At 38.8% G+C, this 27,242-nt stretch overlaps 1 protein-coding gene across 1 annotated transcript in view; it reads right to left on the bottom strand.

Annotated features, from left to right (window-relative positions):
* Positions 1–27,242, bottom strand: part of CSTPP1 (centriolar satellite-associated tubulin polyglutamylase complex regulator 1) — a 198,913-nt gene that overhangs the window by 97,572 nt on the left and 74,099 nt on the right. The window contains exon 3 of the mRNA XM_061153098.1: positions 9,369–9,499. Coding sequence (XP_061009081.1) covers positions 9,369–9,499 — 131 coding nt within the window. The remainder of the gene's footprint in view (positions 1–9,368; positions 9,500–27,242) is intronic.

Genomic DNA, 27,242 nt, shown 5'->3' with positions numbered 1-27,242 from the left:
TGGCTTCAACATGCAAAATAAAATTAATCTTTCTGTCTAAAAATTGTGAATAGAAAGATGGCTTCTGTATTAGTCTGCTCAGGCTGCCGTAACAAAGTCCCATAGAGTGGGTGACAAACGACAGAAATCTTTTTTTCACGGCTCAGGAGACCAGAAGTCCAAGACCGAGGAGCCAGCAGGGTCAGTTCTAGTGAGGAATCAGCCCGTGGTTGTAAAAGGCCATCTTCTCACTGTTCCTTACACGGGGGGGAGAGGGGCAAGGCTCTCTGCTGTCTCTTCTTACAAGCATGCTAACCTTACTGAAGAAGAGCCGTACCCTAACGACCTCACTGAATCTTAATGACATCCTGACAGCCCCTACCTCCAAACACAGTCACACTGGGGCTTAGGGCATCAACATACCAATCTGGGGGGACACAGTTCAATCCACAGCAGCCCCTGAGGTATCTGATCTTTTAAGAAATAACACTATTGGACAGCTCGTATCAGATGTTATAAGATACATTTATTTTTCTCCAAACAATGCAGTTTTTAAACTAGCTGAGAAAATTGTTCATTGAGTTCTCCAAAGGGATTACTCACCAATTAGGCAAGTAAACCAGCTTTGACACAAAAATTTACTATCACAACTTTTTCTTTTTTGGTTGTGTTGCACATTATTCACAATAGCCAAAAGGTGGAAACAACCCAAGTTTCCATGACAGATGAATGAATAAACAAAATATGAACCATACACAGTGGAATACTATTCAGCCACAGGACGGAATGAAATTCTGATACTCACTACAACAAAGACAAACATTGAAAACGTCATGCTTAGTGGGACAAGTCAGACACAAAGAGACAAATATTGTGTGATTTCACAAATATGTGGTACCTAGAATAGTCTAACACATAGAGACAGAAAGTAAAACAATGGTTCTCAGTGGCTGGAGAAGGGCGGAATGGAGAACTATCTTTTAATGGGTAAAACTTTTCATTTTGGGAAGATGCAGACAAGGAGCTGGATGCTGGTAATAGTTTTATAACAATGTGAACATAGTTAATACCACGGAACTGTAACTTAAAATGGTTAAAATGGTAAATTTTAGGTTACTTATATTTTACCACCAAAAGATTTCTCAATTTAAAAAGTGGTTAGAATAGCAGATTTTATGTTATGCATATTTTACTATAAAAAAGAGAATATTAAAAACCCCCTAGACTTAGTTTCAAGATGAGAGGACTTCTAAGGGCCCATCTAACTATGAAATTTTTCAAGAGACATCATGATAACAAGGAGAAAAGAGAAAGAATCTAGCTGAGGAACAGGATCCTAACTCCGTGCTCTGAATTAAGAGTGTAACTTTACCTTTCAAGTGATTATAAATGGACCAAGAAATTCTAGCAATGATAGCAAATTCAAATGCCTACAGAGGCCAGGCAGCTGGGGATGGTGGTAAATCTGAGGCTACATGCCCTGTCTAAAGAGAGCAGCTGTACCTCCGCCCTGGTGAACTGTCTCTCTGTTGGAATGTGGTTACAGTACTGGAAGGACTTTCCATTTTTAAGTGAAACCGAATCGAGACTTTTTTGTTAAATGTTGGCATTTAATTAAAAATACATATTTTTTAACACAGCAGACCAAAGAAAACATATCTGCAGCTGACCACTAGTTTGTGATCTCTTTCAAAGCATAAAGACTGGACCAGAATACAAAAGAAGGGAAGGAAGTATTGCCAACCAGACCATCACCAATGTTTAAAGTTGGCTTACAGTTCATGATAGAAATCTTTCTAATCCTTGTTTAAAAGCACCAGTGGGTATTGAATATTATTTTAATTAGGTGTCATTTAAAATAGTATAGTTTTTGGACTTCCCTGGTGGCTCAGTGGTAAAGAATCTGACTGCCAATGCAGGAGACACGGGTTCGATCCCTGGTCCAGGAAGAACCCACATGCCATGGAGCAACCAAGCCCGTGCACCTCAACTCCTGAGCTCTAGAGCCTGGGAGCAGAAACTACTGAGCCATCGCATCGCTACTGAAGCCCGTGCTCTGCAACAAGAGAAAGCCACCCCAGCGAGAAGCCCGAACATCACAACTGGAGAGTAGACCCTCCTCTCTGCAACTAGAGAAAACCTGCGCACAGCAACAAAGATCCAGCATGGTCAAAAATAAACAAACAAAAGACATTATGACGCAGAGCAGCTTTGAATGGGTTCAGTTTCTACTGGGGCACTTTGAACATGATGTCTTAGTGTGCTGCATATATCAGATGGTCAATAAGTAGCAGCTACTGTTTTTTTTTTTTAAATTTTTTTTTATTTTTTGCTACTGTTATTTTAAATCATCTCCTACACAATATTGAAAAGTTTAGTGGAAAGCAGATATTTGAAACCGACCCTACCCCGTAATAAAAGGGATGATAATGTAAACCATTCAATACTCTATCCTCTGTCTAGTGACTGGGAAATGGTGAACCTTCTAATATGATAACAAATCACTTACATATGTTAGGTGTCAGGAAGAGCCTCATAAAGGTTACAATTTAATAAAGAGAAATGTACATTAAGTAAAGGATCATGCAAAAAAATAGTCAGAAACTATAATAAACGATGACTAAAAAATTACAGGATGATTTGAAAAGAGTAATGAAGTCATCTAATTCAGATGCGGAAGGGTCACAGAGAAACCCCCTTTAAGGAGCTGACCTTTAAACTGAGACCTAAAAGGATAAAGAGAGGTCAGCAACCTAAGGGCATTAGGAACGGGGGCTGAGGAGGGTTGGTTGGTGACAAAGGCATTCCAGAAATGCTTATGTGACGTGTGTGACGGCCCCAAACGACCAGAGTAGGAAAAAGGGAAAATTAAATAGAGGAAAAGATGAAAGTTATTGGAGGGAGAGATGGGACAGATTCGAGGCGACATCGGTGTTCTCTCTGGAGAAAAGATTCTGGAGAAGGAAGTAAAAATGAAAAAAGAAGAGACAGTTAGGAATAGACAAGAAATAAGTAAAATGGGAGCTAGGAAACAGGAACTTGAGGTTGAAGAAATTATTTCCTGGCTGTCTCAGGCTTCTGGGGAAAATGATGAGAGCTGAAAAACTGGTGGGAGCAAGGGGAGAGAACGGGTGAGAGGAGTTCTCGGAGGGAAGAGGTCACACTTCACTTTGTGTTTGTTTACAAAATTACAAAAGCAGCAAACGCTCTTTAATATTTCAGACAAGACAGCCACCCCACTCCTGCAGTAAGCCCCGTTAATCCTCACAGAATGGCTCTTTAGTGGTGAGGATGAGGATTAGTGACAAGCATAATCAAGTGGAAGTTTGAGGCAATTACACAGAGAAGTCAGACCGAAAGCTTCATCTCAGCCTAAAACGTCTGCATGTTCACTTGAGATCACTAAACCCACCATAACATTTGATATTTTAGGGAAAAAGTAACAGGTTTTTATGATACGGTCATCAAGACCTACTGCAACCCTCTGATTCCGGGAATGTGAACTCCTTTTATAAAAGCAGGGATTTTTTTTGTCCCCCCTAATCTCTGATTGGGTTTCCCTTGTGGCTCAGCTGGTAAAGAATCTGCCTGCAATGCGGGAGACCTGGGTTCGACCCCTGGGTTGGGACGATCCCCTGGAGAAGGAAAAGGCTACCCACTCCAGTACTGTGGCCTGGAGAATTCCATGGACTGTATAGTCTATGGCGTCACAAAGAGTCGGACACGACTGAGCGGCTTTCACGTTCACTTTCAGTCTCTGATTATCAGACCACAAACTCCATGAGAGCAAGAACTTCTGTCTAATCCCACTCAGTGCTGAATTGTTGTTTAGTCACCAAGCTATGTCTTTCGCGACTCCAGGGACTGTAGTCCGCCATACATATTTTTTTTTAGTGAATAAACACACCTAGACAATGAAGAAAAAACCTCAGCAAGTTCAGAGTAAAACCTAAAAGGTGAAAGGGAAAATAAAAGGAAAGGAAAAAAGGAGGGGAGGGATAAAATTGGAAATATTTCAGCTTCTGGCATTCATTTTCGACTCTTCTCTCCCATACCCTACACTCACAATAAATCTGCAAGTCCTGTCAAACCAACTCCTTAAATAATTTTTCATCTGCACAGCCACTTCCTGTTTGATTACAATTATCTCCTATCCGGTCTCTGGCTTCAGTCTTACTATCTACCTTCCATTCTGTTTCCCATGCTTGTGCCAGTGTCATAAGTGAAAATATCACACAAATCGATAGAGTCCTACTATGTTTAGGAGAAAGCATGAACTTCGGAGGACACAAAGCCCCTTGATACTGGGGGTAACACGTGTTCAGTCAGTCTAACATTGTTAAGAATGTGGCCTTGTATCAGCGCATATACATGGAATTTAGAAAGATGGTAATGATAACCCTGTATGCAAGACAGCAAGAGAGACACAGATGTATTGAACAGTCTTTTGGACTCTGTGGGAGAGGGCGAGGGCGGGATGATATGGGAGAATGGCACTGAAACATGTAAATTATCACATGTGAAACTGAATCGCCAGTCCAGGTTGGATGCATGAGACAGGGTGCTCGGGGCTGGTGCACTGGGATGACCCAGAGGGATGGGATGGGGAGGGAGGTGGGAGGGGGGTTCAGGATGGGGACACATGTGCACCCGTGGAGGAGTCAAGTCAATGTATGGCAAAAACCACTACAATATTGTAAAGTAAAAATAAAAAAAGAATGTGGCCTTGGTGCATGAAATTATGCCATTGGCAGCACCATGGACGGATCTAGAGATGACCATAGTGAGGGAAGTCAGGCAGAAAAGGGAAAAACAAATGCCATATGATAGCACTTACAAGTGGAATCTCAAATCTGACACAAATGAACTTATTTATGAAACAGACTCACAGACACAGAAAACAAACTTAGGTTACCAAAGGGGAAGGGGAGTGGGGGAGGGATAAATGAGAAGTTTGGGACTAGCAGATATAAACAACTATACACAAAACAGATAAACAAGATCCTATTGTATAGAACAGGGAACTATATTCAACATCTTGTAACAAAGATAAACATAATGGAAAAGAGTATGTATATATGTATAACTGAATCACTCTGCTGTACATCAGAAATTAAGGCAACATTGTAAATCAACTACAATTCAATAAAAAAAAATGTGGCCTTTGTGAAGACTTAAGTTTGAATATGAGCTGTGCTACTTACAAACCATACAGTCTGTGCAAGCCACTTAACTTCTCTCAGTTTCTTTCGGAGAAACTGGATAACAATCACACCAACTCAAGTTTGTCATGTGAATGAAATAAATGAATACATTTCTGTTCAGTGGCTGGCACAATCAGCATTCAGCATCATTTTCTGTTGCCACATAGTACTTCTTACCATTTCCCAAAGGAACCATGGTGCTTCATGTTATACTTTCAAAACTGCAAGAGTTTTCTGTTTAGCAAGTATTCCTTTGCTTCATAGCCTGCTACTATTCCAAGATCCAGCCTCATTCTCTTTACTTCTTTACCACCTTCTCCAGCTTCTGCAGGAAGGACTATTTCTCTCCTGTGCGATCACCAACTCTTACACAGACTTCACTAATCACTTACGCTACACGGAAACTACTTCTAGGCTACTTTGTTTCTTCTCCTGGAACGCGAGCTCCTTGCGGGCAAGCATTGTCATTTACTTATCTGTATTTCCAGCATCTTATACGCTCTCCAGTGGAGAACACCTTACATGTGAAAAAACACAACACTGTCTCCAGTCAGTTTTCTCTGGCTCCTTTGGCATCCCTTGATCACACACTTCTAGGTGTGTGACCTAGACCAATTATTTAAATTTCAAAAATCTCAGTTTCGTTTTCTGTGCAGAGGAGATATTGTAAGTGTATCTACCTAATACATAGGATTAAAAAATGAGATAGTCTACTTAATAAATATTAACTGTTATTATTATCAATATTTTTACTTCTGATACTGTATTTTATATATCTAGAAATCCCATTTAGATCTTCCTAATATCTTTCATTTATCTCCTAATCATTTTCATGTTTTCCTTTACATACTTGAGTACATCTGTATGCTTAACTGTTTAAAGGTCCTACCTAGGTAGCTAGTCCCCCATCTCCGTCATTTCTGAGTCTGTGTTTCTACTGATTTATTTTTTCTCCTGGTTATGCGTCATATCTTCCTGCTTCCTGTACTTTTTAGTTGGATGCCAGACTTTGTGAATTCTATGTTGCAGAGTGCTGGATTTTGCTGAATGCCTTTAAGGAGTATTGAATTTTGTTTTGGTATGCAGTCACTTGCAGATCAGCCTGATGCTTACTTAAGTGGCTGAGGACTCAATCCAATGACCTGTGTGTTGTGAGGTTTCTCCACTCCAACGGGTAGAAGTGTGAAGTAGCCTTGTGAACACGCCAGGAATCGTCTTGCCTACTGTTTTCCGGTGGGTCTTTTTCCAACCTACACATGTGCATAGTCTGTAGCCAAAGACTCGAATACCTCTTTGCAGTTCTCTGGAGCTAAGTGAGCAACGTACTCCTCTCTAGTACTTGGCCCTGCAAATACTGGCCACCATGGCCTCCCTAAACCCCAGCCCTCGTCTCCTCAACTCAGTAAGACCCTCATGATCTCCCTGTATGGTCACTTGGAAACTGTCTCTCAGAGACCACAGTTCCACATTGATTGTTGGTCCAGTGTTTGAAACAGTTGTTACAGACATTTTGTCTGATTTTCTAGTTGTTTGTAGCAGGAGGACACTTCCTTTAGCATCATTATTTTACTAAATAAAACATATGTATTCCTTGGTAAAAGCACAAAGCTCAAAACTAAATTCTCAAAAACTGTGAAAATAAAGTGTGGACAAAAGCTCTTTGAGCCAATATCCCTAAATAGAAATAAAGATTTACTTCAGGGGAATTTCAGTCTTTGCCAGACGTGGAAAATTTAGATTAATCTTTCTGTATCGAAAGAAATACTGAAGTGAGAAGTCGAATTTTAAAGACTCATTACATTTGAGTAGATCTTTTTGCTTCCAAGAGTCTAAAATTGTCTAGATAGCAAGAGATTCACTACAGTTTTCATGAGGTTATTTGACATCCAAACATAGGGAAATGAGCACCATTCAGTACTCAGTCATGCAAGAATGATACTGCATCTCCGTACTTGCTAAAACCTGGGATAAAACGTTTCTTGCCAGAAGGGGTCAGGTCCTTACTTTTCTACAGGTGGCTTCACTTTCAGATACGTTAGGCTGGAACTCTGCACTTCTCTTGCTACCTCCCAGAAGAGTTAGTTTCTTCTCAATGATGCTAAAATATGTACATGATGTTCTAAGGAAGTTATCTGCAGGAGAACAATATAATAGCAGCTCCATTGAGTAGGCGTCTGGTACTTGGCATTCCAACTGAAAAAATGGGGCTTAATAAATACTTTTCTTTGGAACCGTGCCTCTGAATGTTTTTGCTCATTCTGGATAAAAACTGGGGACTGACACATTCTGGGACAGAATGATGTTCTAAAGTTTCCTGGAAGAAACTGAGAATATATTAAAACTATTTAACCTGAGGGTCACCTAGACATAAATGCTGTCTTTGGTGTTTAAGAAATCAGAGACTGTCTGATTAAGAAGCATGACAATAAATATCCAGCATAAAATCTAGGTCCTGTTGGTAGCACAGGAGAAATGGGGAGAATCTGGGGTTGCTTCTCCTCAGCAGCTGAATGAATCATTCCTTGTTGGCTCAGTGGTAAACGAATCTGCCTGCAATGCAGGAGACTTGGATTTGATCCCTGGGTCCAGAAGATCCCCTGGAGGAGGAAATGGCAACCCACTCCAGTATTCTTGCCTGAAGAATCCCATGGACAGAGGAGCCTGGTGGGCTACAGTCTCTGGGGTCCCAAAGAGTTGGACACCACTGAAGCAATTGAGCACACATACACATAAAAAAGATAAAGAAAAGGACACCTGGCTATAGTCCACCACTCCATGGATCCATAAGTCATGAGAAGAATTAAGGATATCTGAGGACTGTTTTCCACAGTTATCTTCATGTGCTATTTCACAGACACCAACTCTAGCTATATGCACCATCCTTCAACATAGTGAGTATTCAATATATATTTGCTGACTGGTCAAGGGACAGAGAAAGGATTAGGAAAGATAGGTTCTGGAAAGATAGGAAAGATGAAATAGTATAAAAGTCACCGATACACTCATAGCTCCCAGCTTATGTGGAGACCAATGATATAGTGTTTCTGAGCTAGTCCACTTACAGTTTCATTCACATTGATTTTTGCCTACTGGTCGTTTGTAAAGAAGACGACACGATTCTCAGCACACCGGCACAAGAGTGTGATTGAGATGGATGATCTCTAGAGTTATATGTCAATGGTAGAAATAGAGTATCAGTAAATCTGGGTTCTATTTCTATCTTTGCTACTGTGCAATCCTTCTGCAAGTTACACAATTTCATACTTTATAAAATGGGTATAATAATACCTACCTTATCTATTTCTTAGGATAGTGAAATGATCTAATAAGAAACCAGGTAGAAAGAGTTTTAGCAAAAAAGTTTCAGTGGCTATATATAAAATAGCAATAACATCAATAAGATCAGGGTAGGAAATCTTGCAAATTCAATAAAAGCAGGGAGCATACCTATTCACTTACTATAACCCCAGTGCCAGGCACATGGCAAGTTTACCAGAAATACTTGTTGAATGAAATGAAAAAATAGTTTTGGCCTTCCTCTCTACTTTAAGTTAGCATTCCTATAGAAACTGTCCTAAAGGCATTCAATACTTATTTGGAAAAACACATAATATGAAAGCAGGAATAAAAACAGGCCCTTGAAAACAGATGCGACCAAAGGTTTTGATATAGTCTAGATCTGAAAAGTTTGGAGTAATTTAATCTATTTTAGTAGTCTAAATGTAAGAATCTAGTGTCACTTTTTAAAAAGAAGCTCTCACTAAGGGTCTTTCACAATTCACCTCACCAAAGTAAAGTCTCAATCAATATAAGACATTTTCAGTTAGCATTTTTCTTAATATTTTCCTTGGGTTATAATCAAAAGATGCTGAACCAACAACATGTAAATTGATCTTAAGTTTCATTTGTTGTAAAATGGGAATTATAGTATCTACCAGCCTGAGACGCTGTGAAGAGTAAATGAATTACTGCACATAAAGCTACACTTGGATCTTAGCAAGTATGGTCAGTGACGGTGGCAGTATTATTGATGGCAATGTCTCTGACACAGACAGATAGCTCCTTAAAAGTAACGTCTTCCTAGAGACTTGAAGAGCATGCACTGAAACAGTATTTGTACTGAGCAAAAAGAAGGAGATTTGGAGGGAATAAAGGAAGGCTAGAAAAGAATTCGGGAAGACTTACCGCCATTTTTGCCTACAGTTCGGAAGCATCTCCAGAAGGCCCGTAGGAACGATGCCCTGTTGTGAGGGGTGGCTTGGATGAAGCTGAATTCCCGGAAAAGAATATGAGTTCCCTGACATACACTGTTAAAACTGCAAAGAGAAAAAGCAAGAAATCATCACTGTATGGCTAGTTACAGAAGACTGGAATTAGAATAAAAAGGCAAGAGTATATAGAACAACTGCCAGGAGAGAAATCTTTTCTCCAACAAAACTCTGAACTACAGATTAGACCAAGTCCCTCTGTGAGGACTTCTCTTCACATAACTATATCTCTTTGGAAAGTCTTGGAGTCCAGTTCCTCTGAATGCCACCTCATGTGTGTGTGTGTGTGTGTGTGTACACACTAAGGAAGCTTCAATCAGTTGTTGGAACATCTCACATAGAGGGAAATCTTTCTCTTTAGCTGGATGATACTGGCACTCATATCCTCTAGGAGAATACTTCTCCCTGTACCCCATTTGAAATTGTATTTCCTTAAAGACATTCTTTTTATCTTCTATCTGGAGAAGGAAATGGCAATCCACTCCAGTATTCTTGCCTGGGAAATCCCATGGACAGAGGAGCCTGGTGGGTTACAACCTATGGGCCTGCAAAAGAGCTGGACAAGACTGAGCGGCTAAACAACTGCCCCATATTAGGTGCCTTAAGGACAACATGGCTTATAGAAACACAACTGGATTGTCTGTTCCAGTTTGGGGGTGGCGCTGTATACCTCTCTCACAACAACCTTAGAGGAAAGTCCACTTGCCAAAGATATAAAAGGTTCCAGACAGACACTAAAGGCAAATAAGGGAAACAAGGGTAGAAAGTGGCCCCTGAATGAGAGTATGAAGCAAAGCCCCAGGGCCCAAGTGAGTCATTGTTTAAGCTGGGCTGGGGAAGGGGAAAAAATACACTCCATTGCCTTTGGGTTCTTCTGCCAAAGAAATAAAGGCTGTAGAGCCTGGCGTAATCTAAAAATGGAAAATCCACCAAAGAATAGGCAATTATCCAGTAATCATCACTACCAAAGACAGACTTCTGGTTCCAGAAAACTCCTAAAGTCCCTGACAAATAAATCATGAGTGGAAAATATGTTAATCTTTGTAGAGAAGCAGACATTAAACTGAAGATGGCAAGCAATAGAGGGATAGGGGTAATTCCAAATGCCACTTTTCATTTGTTTATTTAAAGGGGGAAAATATTCTGAGTCTCCGAACTGAACAGGAAAAAAATGTCAGGAGCCATCTAATCCATTTTCCTTTTCCCTGACCAAGTTTAGAGGGAAGTGTCTAATCTGTCTTTAACATAGAGCATATTATCACTTGGGATAAAATTAGCCTCTTTCTGTTAATATTAACAACACTGTATGAAAAAGAAAATTACATGCCCTTCTTTCCCCATGGAAAATGAGCCTAGAAATCTTACTTCTAAGATACTATGAGGAAGTATGAGGACAACATCTGGCAAAGAAGTAGAAGAGAGATTTTTTAAAAAGCAATGAAAGTGTTAACCTAATTATACAGTTTGCAGTGCTGTTGTCTTGAGTAAAGGAAAATGAAAAATAAAGCAAATGAGCTGTTACAGGTAAATGGAGTAGGCCACATTTCCAGCAAACGAAGTCTAGCAAATGATAACATTTTAGCATAAATTTATGAAGCTACCCAGCAAAGAATTAGTCCCAAAGTGTACTGCTCACCCCTCCAGGGAAACAAGCTGGTGTCTAGGTCATGGTCTAGGCTGTACTGGAACTAATACTAGTGAAATTCTATTCTTAGTGTAGCTTTTAAAAAATAGCTTTTTCTAAAACTAGGGAGTAATTTATGCATTGAAGAATGTAGCTGAGCCTCATTTACAGATGAATACAAATATACACAAGAATTTATAAAGTAGGAATTTTATACCAACAGGGCAAATCAGATAAAATTGAATATAAAAAGATTTATAATAGTGTTTACACTACCATCTTTAGATAACTCATACCAATAAAATTCACATTTAATTAAAAACAAAAATAAGCAGGAATGTTTGATTAGGGTGGCAGCTGATCAGTATTGAGATCATAATCACTACCTAAGGAGTTAACAGACAATCTTAACACAGCCAGTGAAATTCTTTCAGATAAGATGGCTATAAAGAAAAAGCAGAAAACACAATTACTCCAAACTTCACCGTTTTTCTTCAGCCTGAAATATCTTTTTCCTACCACCTCCACCTCTTAAATCCTATCCAATCTTTTAGGACCATCTCAAATACCATGTGCATGAAGTCTTTTCCTGATTCCACCAGCACAGCCAATTCTCATCATATATCACTTACAACTCTCTGATGATACTCACAATTTGCTGCCTTGTTTTAAAGCAACTAGATTTATCTCCTCTATTAGATTCTAAACATTAATCAATTAGCTTGTACTCATCTTTGTCTCCTTACATTACCTAACATGTAGTAGATACTGCTTAAGAAAGATAAGAAAAAAAATAGAGGAATGATACCAGGCAGAAAGTACTAGGATTTATGTTTGTAGCCAGCCATATTAGTGATACTGAAAGTCAACATTCTACGACCTTTTTTTTTTTTTTCATTTATTTTTATTAGTTGGAGGCTAATTACTTCACAACATTGCAGTGGGTTTTGTCATACACTGACATGAATCAGCCATGGAGTTACATGCATTCCCCATCCCGATCCCCCCTCCCACCTCCCTCTCCACCCGATTCCTCTGGGTCTTCCCAGTGCACCAGGCCCGAGCACTTGTCTCATGCATCCCACCTGGGCTGGTGATCTGTTTCACCCTAGATAATATACATGCTGTTCTTTCGAAACATCCCACCCTCACCTTCTCCCGCAGAGTTCAAAAGTCTGTTCTGTACATGTGTCTCTTTTTCTGTTTTGCATATAGGGTTATCATTACCATCTTTCTAAATTCCATATATATGTGTTAGTATGCTGTAATGTCCTTTATCTTTCTGGCTTACTTCACTCTGTATAATGGGCTCCAGTTTCATCCATCTCATTAGAACTGATTCAAATGAATTCTTTTTAATGGCTGAGTAATATTCCATGGTGTATATGTACCACATCTTCCTTATCCATTCGTCTGCTGATGGGCATCTAGGTTGCTTCCATGTCCTGGCTATTATAAACAGTGCTGCGATGAACATTGGGGTGCACGTGTCTCTTTCAGAAAGTCCAGGACTTTGGTCGGATATTAGTGTTGTAATTCTGCAATATTAGCATTTTTTTCTGATTGGTTTTTGCCTGGCATATCTTTTTCCATGCTCTTAATTTCAATCTTTTTGCTAATTTTAAAAAGGTATTTCTCTTGTGAGTAGTAAATAGTTGGATTTTATTTTTTTACCCATTTTTACATTCTCTGTATTTTAGTGAGTTTTTAAAATAAATATTTGATTAATCTCTGCCATCTTATTTTGTCTTTTCTGTGAACTGTTATTCTTTGACTTTCCCCACCTCTTTTCCTACTTTTTGGAGTGTTAGTAAAGTTTTTAAAAAACATTGCCCATCCCATTAGTTTGGAAGCTATGATAGAATCTGTAATCTTTTAATATTTCTCTTAAATTTAATATACATATTTAGCTAAACATTTTTAACATATACAATTAATCATCTTTATCAAAACAAGGGCCAAAAAGTACACTTATTCACACTCTTCTAATCTCAGGGTATTATTTTCTAGAATTTGAATTCTACCTTTTTTTAATTGAAAAACTTTTTTTATTATGGTAAGATAAAAATATTAATATTTATCATTTTAACCATTGATAATACTTATCAGTTTAAACATTGTAAAGTGTACAATTCAGTGGCATTAAGCATATTCACAATCCTTACATAGGATTGTGATGGTTACATACCATCATCACCATCTATACCCCAAATTTTTTCATCATCCCTAATAAAAACTTTATATCCATTTAGAAAAATGACTTCCCGCTTCTATTTTTCTCCTAGATTCTGGTAGATTCAACGTTCTGTCTCTATGAATTGGTCTATTTTAGGCGCCTCATTTAAATGAAATCATACAATACTTGTCCTTCTGTTTGTGGATATTTGACTAAGAATGTTTTCAAGGTCCATCCATGTTGTGGCAGACATCAGATTTCATTCCATTTTAAGGCTGAATAGTATTCTACTGCATGTATATACCCCATTTTGACTGTCCATTCATTTGTCAATGGACACTCGGGTTGTTTCTACCTTTTGACTGCTGTGAAAAATGTGGCTGTGAACTTGGGTGTCTAAGTATTTGTTCATGTCCCTGCTTTCAATTCTTTTGCATCTATGCCAAGAAGTACAACAGCTGCATGAAATAGTAGTTCTCTGCTTAATGTTCTGAGAGACCACCAAACTGTTTTCCACAGTGTTAGCACCACTTTACACTCTGACCAGCAATGCACAAGAGTTTCAATTTCTCCATATTCTTATCAACATCAGTGATTCTACCACCTCTTTTTTTTAATCACCCTCTTAGCAGGTGTAAAGTGGTATCTCGCTGTGGTATTGATTTGCACTTCCCTAATGCCTAATGATTGGAGTAGGAAATGGCAGCCCACTCCAGTGTTCTTGCCTGGAGAATCCCAGGGACGGCGGAGCCTGGTGGGCTGCCGTCTATGGGGTCGCACAGAGTCGGACACGACTGAAGCGACTCAGCAGCAGCAGCAGCAATGCCTAATGATGTTGAACATCTTTTCATGTGCTTATTAGCCATCTGTGTATCTTCTTTGGAGAAATGGTTATTTAAGCTCTTTGCCCTTTTTCTGAATTGTCTTGTTTATTTTTTACTGTTGTTGAGTTGTAAGAGGTCTTTACATAGTCTGGATATGAATCCCTTATTAGATATGTGAGTTGCAAATATGTTCCCTCTTTCTGTAGGTTGTCTTCTCACTTTCTTGATAGTATCTTTGATGTACAAAAGTTTTTAATTTGGATGAAGTCTAATTTATCTATTTTTTCTTTTGTTCTCTGTGTTTTTGGTGTCATAGCCTTGAAACCATTGCCAAATTCAATGTCGAGATGATATTGGATTGTTTTCTTCTAAGAGTTTCATGGTTTTAGCTCTTAAGTTTAGGTCCTTGGTGAATTTTGAGTTAATTAATCCAAAGTACATTTTCTACCTCCATAAATATGCACATTCTCATTAATTTTTCACTGCATTTAACTAAACTGAAATGTTCTTTAATAGTCATGAATCTTGAGAACAAATTAGTGGTTACTAGAGGGGAGGGCAGAGAAGGCAATGGCACCCCACTCCAGTACTCTTGCCTGGAGAATCCCATGGACGGAGGAGCCTGGTGGGCTGCAGTCCATGGGGTCACTAAGAGTCGGACACGACTGAGTGCCTTCACTTTCACTTTTCACTTTCGTGCATTGGAGAAGGAAATGGCAGCCCACTCCAGTGTTCTTGCCTGGAGAATCCCAGGGACGGGGGAGCCTGGTGGGCTGCCGTCTATGGGGTCGCACAGAGTCGGACACGGCTGAAGCGACTTAGCAGCAGCAGCAGCAGAGGAGAGAGGGGTAAAAGGAGGGGTAAAATAAATGGATAGGATTCCGATGTATAACTACAAGGTATAAAGTAAATAAGTTACAAGGATGCCATGTACAGCACAGGGAATATAGTCAATATTTTATAATAACTTTGTATGAAGCATACTCTATAAAAACATTGAAATATTATGCTGTACATCTGAAACTAATATCATATTGTAGGTCACCTATACTTCAATAAAAATAAATAAATAAAATTGGATCACAAATTTTGGGGAAAAAAAAAAGTCATCAAGCTTACCTGTAAAATCAAACATAAAAGTTCCTAAAAATATCTTAAAAGGGTATGTAAAAGTATACCAGATGCCTGCCTCAAATGGAGTTCTCCAAAACCATTATTTAAACTTCACTGAGTAAATTCTTTCATTTTCTTTAAGCTGTTGGTTTTGTTCCCTTGAGATTTCATTTTTTTCTACTCTGAAATAATTTCAAATTTACAGAAAAGTTACAGGAATAGCACAAGGGATTCCTGAATATCCCTTACCTTGATTACCTGAATGTGAATATTTTACTACATTAGCTTTCACTACAACGTTCTTCCTCTCTCAGTCTCTATCATACCCATATATACATGTATAAATATACACATACATATAGTTCAGAACTATTCAAGAGTAACTTGTGGACATGATGCTCCTTTACCCCTAAGCACATATGTATTTCCTAAAAAATAAGTAATTTTCTTATGTAACAATAGTACAATGAACAATACAATATCATTGATATAATACCTTATTTTACATAATAAAATTGATATAATACTTTTATCTAATCTACAGATCTTATTAAGATTTCACCAACTGTTTCAATAATGTCCCCTTTACAGGAAAAGAGAATTCGAGACAAAACATTGCCTTCGGTTGTCATGACTTTTTAGTCTCCTTTAATCGGAAACAGTTCCTGGGTCTTTGTATTTCATGACGCTGACATTTTAAGAGTACAGATTTTACTCCAGTTTGGGTTTGTCTGATGTTTCCTCATTATTAGGTTCAGGTTATACTCTTTTGGCAGGATTATCACAGAAGTGATGCTGAGTTTTCTGAGTGCATCATATCAAGAGGCACTTGCTGTGGATTAATCTAATTACTGGTGATTATTAACTTAGATTATTTAGGTAAAGCAGTGTCTGCCAGGTTCACCCACTGTAGAGTTATCCTTTGTAATGAGTAAGTATCTGGTGGGAAATATACTGTTACCCTTCAAACCTTCATTTACTACTTTCAGCATCTAATGATCATTCTTGCCAGACGCAATAAAAATTATGATGGTTTTGCCGAATGGTGGTTTTCTGCCTAATTACATCATTTCATCTACAAGTTTATTTTCTATAATAAAGAATAGGTAGATGCAAATATTTTTATTTCCCATTCTTTCTTTTTTTTTCCCCCCATTCTTTCTTATGCTAAAGTTAGCATAATACAGGTGTTTTATTGTCCAGTTCATAGGTGTATCTGATGATTTCTTTTTAAGATGTCATGAGTAAAAAGTTCAGGAACTCTCTGGATCTTTGTGAATAATTTTTAATCCTCAAAGGTATAAAAAAATTTATTAAAATGAAATTGTCTGAGAACAAATGTCTCAAATTGATTTTAACAAGAAAATAGTTAAATTTCAGTTTTACCATTTTATTTGCTTACTATTTAATTAAACTCAAAAGGCAGCAGGGATTCCCTGCTGGCTCAGAGGGTAAAGTGTTTGCCTACAACTCGGGAGACCTGGGTTCAATCCCTGGCATGGGAATATCCCCTGGAGAAGGAAATGGCAACCTACTCCAGTACACTTGCCTAGAAAATCCCATGGACGGAGAAGCCTGGTAGGCTACAGTCCATGGGCTCGCAAAGAGTTGGACACAACTGAGCAACTTCACTTTCATTTTCACTATTTAATTAATGCTAGAGTAACATATCAAAAAAAATGCAGCAGAAGCTGTTTAAAATTAATGATCTTTATAACCAGACATATGTAAGCATGTTAAATAGTTTTGATACAGTTTCATTTTCTCATTTAATAACAAAGGTTGTTTATACAGAAAAAAGCCAACTGACTTCTATTAAGTGGTATCTGTTTTCTCCAGAAAAAATAAAGAAGTTCTAAGGATTCATTTATGATATCAATTTCACATAAACATCTTACTTTTGAATTTTAATAAAAATTTTATTTAATTTTATTTAATAATAATTTTATTTAATTTTATTTCTATTTATTATTATTTTAATAATAATTTTTAAATAAAAAATTTATTAATTTTAATAAAAAACCAAAAGGTTAGAACTGATTTAAGTTACTTTGGTTAAGTAGTCAGTAACTCAAGGACTACCAAAGGAAGAATTAAATATAAATGTAGTCATAGTAGATTTATATACATAGCCATTCACATTCTATATAAAGAAACAGCAAAGAGCAAAAGGACCAAATTAAAATATCCCAGCTCATGCTCAGTGTGCCAAGAGGCAGAAGTTCAAAGCTCCTGCAATACTCCATATCTTCCAGATACTCTTTGCTCTTACTCAAAATGAAAACAGCCAATGAGTCTTGGCCTACACAGTTAAATTGGATTGCAACAGTTCAGTCTTCTTAGGCCAGTCACTTATGTCCTTTTTTTCTCTCTAAAATCAGGCTAGCTCATTAAGAGTATATGATCTTCTGTTAGAATTGGAACTGCCTTTTGCTGTTTCGAGATGAGTTTTATATGCAAGAACTCCTAAACAGATCTATCAAAGAAGCAATCTATGAGAACAGATCACACCCAATTATGCAGCACAAACTGGTCACATCAAGGTGATAAATATATAGGGTGTAGATCAACCTCTGAAAAATAAACAAGATCAGAGATCCAAAATACTTCAGAAAGAATCATGATTTAAAGTAACCCTTTACTGTTTCTGGAAGCAGAAGGAAAAAAGATATTCCCTCTATATCCTATAGAGGGAATACAAAAGAAATCTTTTGTGGCCTACTTCCCACTATCAAATTGGCAAGACTAGCAGACTGGAGCTTTGTTCTGAAAAAAGTCACCAAACTCTAAAGATATATTCCCGTGGCATGATTTGGTCCCCTGAACTAACTATGCCTGTATTTGTTCTATCCCGCCTTATGAAATTCAGATGAAGCCTAAAGCCCTTAAATGTTTTCTTTCCATTGCTTTCCTGCTATAGAATTTTGCAATGCCAACTTGATGAGAGAAGTCAGTGAAGCATGTCAGCTTGATCTATGTTGCAGTTTAGACAACACACTTGAACAGAAGTTGTCTCACACCAATTTCTTTCGCATAGTGCTACAAAGAAATTTCCGCACAAAAGTTTACTGCAGAATTTCTAAAAACTTCTCTCTACTGGGCTGTTATAATCTATTGTTCAGTTTACAATATACTCACAACAGGAAAAAAAAAAATTAATGAACAATATGACTCTGTGTCCATAGGGAAATCCGACCAAGTGTGTCTTGAGTATACAGTACATTTGGAATACGGCTCTGCCCATAGATCTGCATCAGGCACACTGACCGCAGGTTCTCTCCTCTGCTGGGCAGGAAGATACAAGTGTCGGCAGTATAGAAAATAGAAATCTACTGTGCTGCAGGCGGATGTCCACCATCCTCTTCATCTTCTCATTCTCATCTAAATTAGGAGTAGAATATCTGAGATCACTGGCTTCTAAACAAACAAACGAAAAAGATCTCCAATTGAGGAAGAAATTCAACAGGGACTAATCGATCTTCAGTCACTGTCTAGGGACAGGTGAACCAACCTGTGAGCTGCCCTGGTGCAAGAGCGGAACCACTGAATCAGAAGCTTATCAGTTCACTCTGAGGACTTAGCACTGGCATTTCATACCAGGATTCTTTTTTTCCTGCCTGACTGAGTAATCCTCAGTAGCAGAGTTAGTTTTCAGACCATGATATCAGTGACATCACATCGTACTGCATTATGAAGAGAAAAACTCATGAGACGGCTTCGTAGGCCCCAAGAGCTGTGAAAAGCTTTTGCAACAGGACGCATAGGCAGTGCCCAGTTCTCTTTCCTCAGTTACTTCGCCAAGTGCTCTTCTGTCACCAAAATGCAGAAAGAACCTGCTTCAAGCAGTGGACTGTGCCACCCTGGACATTTGATGCCAAGGGGAAAGGAGAGTGTTTCTACATAGGGTGATCACCGAGCAAATTCTCACATGCTGCTTCTCTGAAAGTAAACCGCTCTCCACTGGATCTTTGTTTCTAATTCAGTAAGGCCCTCCTGCCAGAGTTAAAAAAAAATGTTTCAAACTCCCCTTTCAAGTATTCCAATTTCAAAACTTATTGCTGAAGGCCTGGTATGCTACAGTAAACTCCCAATTGCATATAAACTCCTTACTCACTTGCATTAATGGAGAAGCAAGATGATTCATTAACATCTGTTTACTGTCTGCAGTTCTAAGTGTTAGGGAACATTACTCTTAAATGGTTGTTTACTTCATGCCAATAGAAACAGGCAAATACATGTAACTCAGGATGGGAATTCAATGCACAGAGCACCGAGAGACAATTACTAAATACACACTCTTTATAGCATGTTAGAAATTTAAATTATAAAAAGACAATGTAGCAATTTAGAAAATGCTTTTCGTATATGATAAAAAACAGGAAATAGTGAGTACGTTATATTTTAGCTACATTACAGTAGGTCTACAATAAGGAAAATGATTTAAAAAATTTAAAAGACAACTGTATTTACTCATTGTATTAGGGTTGTTGACTTCTAATTGATTTCTTTCTGTCTTCCATATATTCTGCAAGTAATAGTAAATAATAGTAATAGTAAAGATATTTTTTAACAAGAGTTACCATAGATCTCTAGTTTTCTTTATTCCTACTTGGTCTCTAAACAGAGCTCTTGATAACAGAACTTCCAGGAGCTTGTCTAACTTCACTTGAAATTCACAGTAATTGTGTTTTCATGATTTCTCTGGGGAAACGTCTCCTACCCTTAAGAGGAAAATTTTCTGGACAAAGAATGTTCCTCTTAAGAAAGCTGTAATATTTCTGTTATGTCTTACCTCGTGCTACATGTTATATCTCACATACGTTCTTATGTGGGCTCTAAACCTGTTATCTGTTATTTCTTTCTCTTTGGCTCTAACTGTAAATCTCTGTATCTCTTTTGTCAACAGGCTCATCCCATCCGTACTACTTTTTTTGCCCAGTCATGTCTGACTCTTTGTGACCCCATGGACTACAGCCCACTAGGCTCCTCTGTCCGTGGAATTCTCCAGGCAAGAAGACTGGAGTGGGTTGCCATTCCCTTCTCCAGGGGATCTTCCCGACCCAGGTCTCCTGCATTTCAGGCAGATTCTTTACCATCTAAGTCGCCAAGGGAAGCCCTTTCTTCTGCTACTGAAGTTAAATTTAGCGCCTCAGGTAAGGCTCTCCTTAGTCACCCTCAATACTTCTCACAGCGTGTTCACTCTCTACCTCCGGACCTCAGAACAGCTTTCGTCTGTTTTACTGCCAGATCGCCTAGCATATTCTCATCTAATTTCTTGTCAGTGTTCTTCTTTAGCTTTTTCAACTCAATACTAATTTCCTTCCAAGGTTTTCGCCACCCATTGCAAGTCTGAGGTTTGTATCAACACAACAGTAGATGACATTTTAAGGACTATTTTCCGCCTACAACTATAAGGTTTTTTTCTTAATCATCTTTTTATTCTCATTAGGATCCGAAGACCCAACACTATTTTTATGGGTCCCTTAAAGGTTAAAAATACTTTCCTCCACCCCATTCAAGAACTGGAGGGATTACATTTATCAACTCTCTCGGTTCAAAGCCAGCAAGTAATTCTCACACCATCATCCTTTGTTCTTGTTCAAGATGATATGAATTAAGCTGGGGGGAAAAAAAAAGCTTCATACAAATGCTTTTGTCATAAGCCAAAGTCTTCTTGGATTTGATCGTAATTCAAAATGAAAATAAAATTGGAGGTGAGTTGAGAGGTAGGGTTTGTTCTGTTAGAATCACATATATCAGACTTGCAGCTGCTGATTCCATTCTCTTCTGGGTTATCATCTCATCTCATCATATCTTGTGTTACATTACTACCACTATTTCCAGAGTTATATTCTTTGTATTATTTTTTGTTTTATCTCCAAAGTTGGTCTTACTCTTTAGAAAATAAATGCAGTTTCTTTTGGTAGCCATGTATACTTATATTTAAAAGCTGCTAGTAGACTCATTCATACTTTTAAAATACTCATTTTCCTGACTTAAGGTAAAAGTTATTTTCTGTTCTTTTACCTTTCCAAATTCAAGTCCATTCTGTTTAATTTTTTTGCATTAGCTGGGAACTCCTAAAATGAGAGAGCTCTAGGCATACATGATTAAAGCACTCTTACTGATTCAGTAGTCTATGATGGAAAGAAGCCCGTTTCTTCCTGATACCTTTATAAATGTCCTTTCAAATTTTATTAACTTATCAGATTCCAATATCACTTTGATTTATTTTCTTATTTCCAACAGAGAATTTTATTTCTAAAGATACTTGAGGAAAGAACTCTAGATAGTAGGTAGGGTCTTACACAAAGCTTTTGTAAACACATGAGAATCTAATGTGTCATTTGGTTAAAAATCTCAGAGAAAAGGGTACCACAAAGTTTCTGATGATCCTGAGATAGTTACTACAGGAAATCTTAAAGGAAGAACATAAAAATTTAACTGGTAAAGAATCCGCCTGCAATGTGGGAGACCTGGGTTCAGTCCCTGGGTTGGGAAGATCCCCTGGAGAAGGGAAAGGCTACCCACTCCAGTATTCTGGCCTGGAGAATTCCGTGGACTGTATAATGCATGAGTTCGCAAAAAGTCGGACACGACCGAGTGACTTTCACTTTCACTTTCCCATTCCCCAGACACCTGTTTGTCAGGCGCAGTCTTGAATTCACTCACATTAAACTTTCTCTGTGATATAAACTTTCTTAATATTGATTTGTTTTAAAACACTACCATTCTCTAATTCTTTACTTGGTATCATTTAACCAATTACCAATCTTCTAAAACACAAAGGACATTTTCAGTATTTTTTTGTGATTGATTGAAAATCACAAAGCAGTTATAGATGACAGAACTTAACGGAAATCTATACTGAAACTCACTTTTCCTGCCAAACCTTTAAAGATTCATTTAAGTAAGAAATTGTTTTTCTTTTTTTGAAAAAGAGGGACACAAACAATACCTTGAACATTAACTTGTATCTTAGAAAGTAAGATATTGGGTATAATTACTACATATGCCAGCAATTTCACTTCCAGCTTTATTGTCAAAAAAAAAAAAAAATGAAAGTAGTACTCAGATATTTGTACACCGTGTTCATGACAGTATTATTCACAATAGCCAAAAAGTGGAAGTAACCCAAGGGTCCACTGACAGCTGAATGGATAAACAAAATGTGATATCGGCATACAATGAAATATTATATAGCCTCAAAAAGGAAGGAGATTCTGATACAAGCTACAACTTGGAGGAACCTTGAGGACAGTAACCTAAATAAAGTAAGCCAGTCACAAAAAGACAACTATTGTATGATTCTACTTATATGCAGTATCTTTTGTTGTTTAGTTGCTAAGCCTGCCTGATTCTTTGTGACCCCATGCACTGTAGCTCTCTGGGCTCCTTTGTTCATGAGATTTTCCAGGTAAGGATACTGGAGTGGGTTGCCATTTCCTTCCCCAGGAATGCAGTATCTACAGTAGTCATATTCATAGAGCTAGAAAGCAGAACGGTGGTTATCGGGAATAGGGGAGGAGGGAACGGGGAATCAGTGTTCCACAGCTACAGAGTTTTGGTTTGGGAAGCTGAAAAAGTTCTGGAGATGGATGGTGGTGATGGCTGCAAAATATGAATGTACTTAATGTCACAGAAATGTAGACTTAGAATTGTTAAAATGGGAAATGTTAGTAACACATATTTTACCACAATAAAAATAAAGAAATGAAGATACTGGTTAAGATAATAATAATAATGTAACACAAAAGCCCAGTATGTGTATTTATAGAATTGCTTGATGGAATGAGAAATTTAGTTATAACTAAAACATTTTTAGAGTGGTTCTGAAGTAAGAATGAATACAGCTTTGTTACTGAAAGTGTGGACCAAGGATGGTGGCATTGGCGACACGTAGAAGCCTCGTAGAAATCAGAATCTCAGGCCCCATCCCAGACCTACTGAATCCCATTCTTCATTTTAACAAGATGCCCAGGTGATTCACATACGCACTAAAGTTTGGGAAGCACTGGTGTGGGGCACACCTCATCACTGTTTAGCTGTGTGACTCTGGGCCAGGTACTTACCCACTCTGTGCCTCAATTATTTTTTTGTCTGTAAAATGGTGACAATAGGAATGCTTACCATACAAGGCTGATGATAATGCCTGCCGTGTACTGCTTGTCACCCTCAGGGAGTACCAGCTACTGTTATTGCTTTGCTGCACTGTGCTGAGTTGCTCAGCTGTGTCTGGCTCTTTGAGACCCATGGACTGCAGCCCCCCAGGTACCTCTGTCCACAGGAGTCTCCAGGCAAGAATCCTGGAGTGGGCTGCCATGCCCCCGTCCAGGGGATCTTCCCAACCCAGGGATGGAACCAGGTCTCCCGCATTTCAGGCGGATTCCTTATCGCCTGAGCCACCAGGGAGGCTCATTATTGTTACTTTGCTGTACAGAAAATCTGTGAAAGTAGATTTCAGGGACTTTTCTAAAAATAGTAAATTTAGGAAGTCAATATTTTCCAGAGGATATGAATGGTGCTGGCTTTTAAGAGGTAATAGTGAAAAAAAAGATATATGGGAGATAACAGTTTTGGCAAAGCACAAAGGGGTGGAAATGTCTTTCTTCAGAAGACCTAATACAGTTGAGGGAAGGTGTCAAATTCATCCACAGTGGGGGAAATTTCTCTTGTTACAGTATGTGAGGACCAGACAAATAATATTTACAAAATACAAATGGAATGGAAGTAGCTTTTAATGACAGTGTCGTATTTGAAAAATATTTTAGGGGCCCAATGGTATGCTTTTCACATGCTGGAAATCCCCCTGAGGGATATAATCTTTCTGCTGACATATCACAAATATACTTGACTTCTGTGATGAAGGACCAGTATCTGGCCAAGGAGCAAGCTGGAAGAGGGAGGAATATTCACCAGGTGGGAGACAAGAAGGACAGTCACACAGGCCCGCTGAACTGCCAGCACCTGGGCCACGATTCCCAGAAGACGCTGAGTTCCTAACCTACTTTCTCTGGCTGGAGATCTTTCCTCGTCCCAGAAAAGACTTTTGGAGACAGAGAGGATTAAAAAAAATAATAGTTAAGAAGTGAGGTTGCTGGGCTTGCACTTTCCTAGCCGGAATCCCTTTATCTTTCCTGAGAACCCCCCAGATCTGTTTTATTCTAGGTCAGTAATTTAACACTCTCAGCTCTCAATTCAAAGCCAGTAATGACCTTGCTGTGCTGAATTATTAGCCTAGGATATAGAAAGAGAGAGAGAGGGAAGGAGAGGGGGGAAAAAAAGAAACCCTAAAAACAACAGAAGCCTTTTGATCAGAGCACCAAACTGCAGTTCGCTGTAACTCAAGCTGCCCATTCTTATATGGCAGGAATTAAGGACTCCCCCTGCCAGGCCAGACCCTATTAAAAGACAATAGCTGTTTGAAAAGGGTAAGCAAGTTGATATGGATATAATAGGCCACATATGGGGGCCCTTTTCTACTCTGAAATAAAGCTCCCTCTTAAGAGTTGTGAGCTGGGAAATCCAGTATTCAGTAAGGCAGGAGGAGGAGATAGAATTGAAGAGAGTGGGTAGCCATGCAGAAATGCTTGAAGGTGCTTTAGGGAAAAGCGGGGAGGGCTTTGGGGAGCCTGCAGAGATGCGCATCAATCACTGTGTAGAGGCTTTCAGAATGGCCAGGTGCTCTGAGGTCCCCCAGAGGTGTTTAGGACCAGTGATGACAAGGATTTGGCCGGAACTAATATAGTGGTTAGTTTCTCTAATGGGTTAACAACGACAACAAAAAACAAGCAGCAAACTAGTAAGCTCCGGCCAGGAATGATGCAGCTGGCAAAAAGTAACCTTTTCTGTCTTGTTTTAAACCACCTATCATGTCAACATCCTAAACTCCTGACGAGTACCATCGAGTGCCACTTAAATGTTCTTGTTGTCTCTAGGATGATATTTAAAAAAAAAAAAAAAAGGAAAAAGCCCTGCAAAACAAAGACAGTAAACTCCAAAAGAAATTGCCTCTTGCCTACAAACTACACACTTGCGCCGTGCAGAGAGGGAACCACAGGACCTGGGACTTCTCACTCTATTAGCTAATCCATCTTTGCTTGTCTAGCGCCAAAACACTGCCCATTAATGGATGATGCTTTTCGAGGATCTTAAATCCACAACAGAATTTTCCAACCACTGTTTTAGCTATCTCTAAGATCTTGTTAGTATGTTACAAAACAAGGAAGGATTTAAGAGTGATTCAAGTTATTTAAACACATTAATCTAGTTGTTTATGACTAAATTCTGAATTCCCAAATTCCTAAGCAGAAATATCAGAGAGGTATTTTCCTTTCCTCCACCACCCTTCGCTAATTGCCAAATGAACAGCTCTCCAATTCCCATCCACTGCAATTAATGGGCTAGCCTGATGGAATTTACAACCAAAGAAAAAACACAAGGGCTCTCTAACACTTGCTTGTTTCACTGGGCGGTCAGCGGGGCACAAAACTGATCTTTTGCAAATTGAAGGGTTTTGCTGATTAAAGAGAAAATCTGGATTCCTAAGAAAAAAAATTCTGCCTCACCACTAGGCTTAAGACTCCAAAACAAACAGATGATTTTTACGAAAAGTTATTAGAGATAATTGTTTCCATAAAATATCACAATTCTAAACTACTCTCCATTACGTAGACTCATTTCAGATGGGGTCATCATGTAAGCAGGGAGGGACGAGCAACGGGGAGCTAGGAAAAGAGTAATGGGGAACATCAAACACCACGCTCATTCCCTCACTCATGCCTAAGCATATGGTGACCATATTTTCAGAAGTTCAAATTGGGACACAGAGTCTAAAAAAGTTTTTTGTTTGGTGTGTGGGCCACTTCCAGGTGTGAGAAACGGTCTAAAGATTTTACATATAGATATAGGTGTAATGGCTATGTTTTACATGCCATGCTAATTGATAAAAATTAAATGTCATACCATTTGATAAATTTTTTAAAAGATTTATTTGATTGTTTTTGGGTGCCCTGGGCCTCCGCTGCTCTGTGAGCAGGCTTGCTCTAGCTGCGGCAAGGGAGGGGGTGCTACTCTTTGCGGCGGTGCACGGCTGTCTCAGTGCGACGGCTTCTCTTGGAGCAGAGCGCGGGCTCTCGGCACTTGGGCTTCGGGAGCTGTGCATGGCTGTAGCTGCTTCATGGCATGTGGGACCTTCCCGGACCAGGAATCACACCCGTGTCCTCTGCACTGGCGTGTGAATCATTAACCACTAGACTACTAGGGAAACCCAAATCTTTATTTATTTATTTATTTGGCTGCACCAGGGCTCAGCTGCAGCATGCAGGATCTTTGGTTGTGGCATGCTAACTCTTAAGTTGCAACATATGAGTCCCTGACCAAGGACTGAACCTGGACCCACTGCATTGGGAGGGAGTGTGTGAAGTCTTAGCCACCAGGGATAAATATTAAAAGACATACAGCCTATATAATCTGAAAAATAATATTTTATACAGAACAGCATGGATAGTATAAAACCACTGATACAAAACTACATATCTATGGGCGTATATGCAAGTAGACAAGATGTTTGAAAGAACAGAGAAAATGAGGGCAAGAAAAAAAATGAAAGAAAATTTCTCATAACTGAAAGACATGAGTTCCCAGATTGAAAGGATCCTTAAAAGCCCAGCACGATGAATGATTACAGATGCATGCCAAGGTTCATCATTGTAAAAACACAGACTCTGCCTTTTCTTGGGGGTGTGGCAAGATCTCTCTGTAGCAGAACATGGAGAACAGGAGACACTGGTGCAGCTATCTTTGGAAAACAGAACCTGCCACAGTTTCCCTCTGGTCACAACAATTTTACATTCTTCCCAACTGCAAAATACAGCCTGCTCTCTGAAACCTCTAAAGTCTAATTCCATTTCAGTGTTGACCCAAAAGTCTAGGATCTTGCCATATAAATCAAAACCAGGTCCAGATAAAGTTGCTTCAGTACAATTTCTCGGGTATGGCTCCTTGGGTCTGGTTCCTCATCTAAACACCTGTACACCGAGGAGATGAGTGATT

Source organism: Dama dama, chromosome 1 (assembly GCF_033118175.1).
Source record: "Dama dama isolate Ldn47 chromosome 1, ASM3311817v1, whole genome shotgun sequence".
NCBI lineage: Eukaryota > Metazoa > Chordata > Mammalia > Artiodactyla > Cervidae > Dama > Dama dama.
This window is presented reverse-complemented; position numbering and strand designations above follow the sequence as displayed.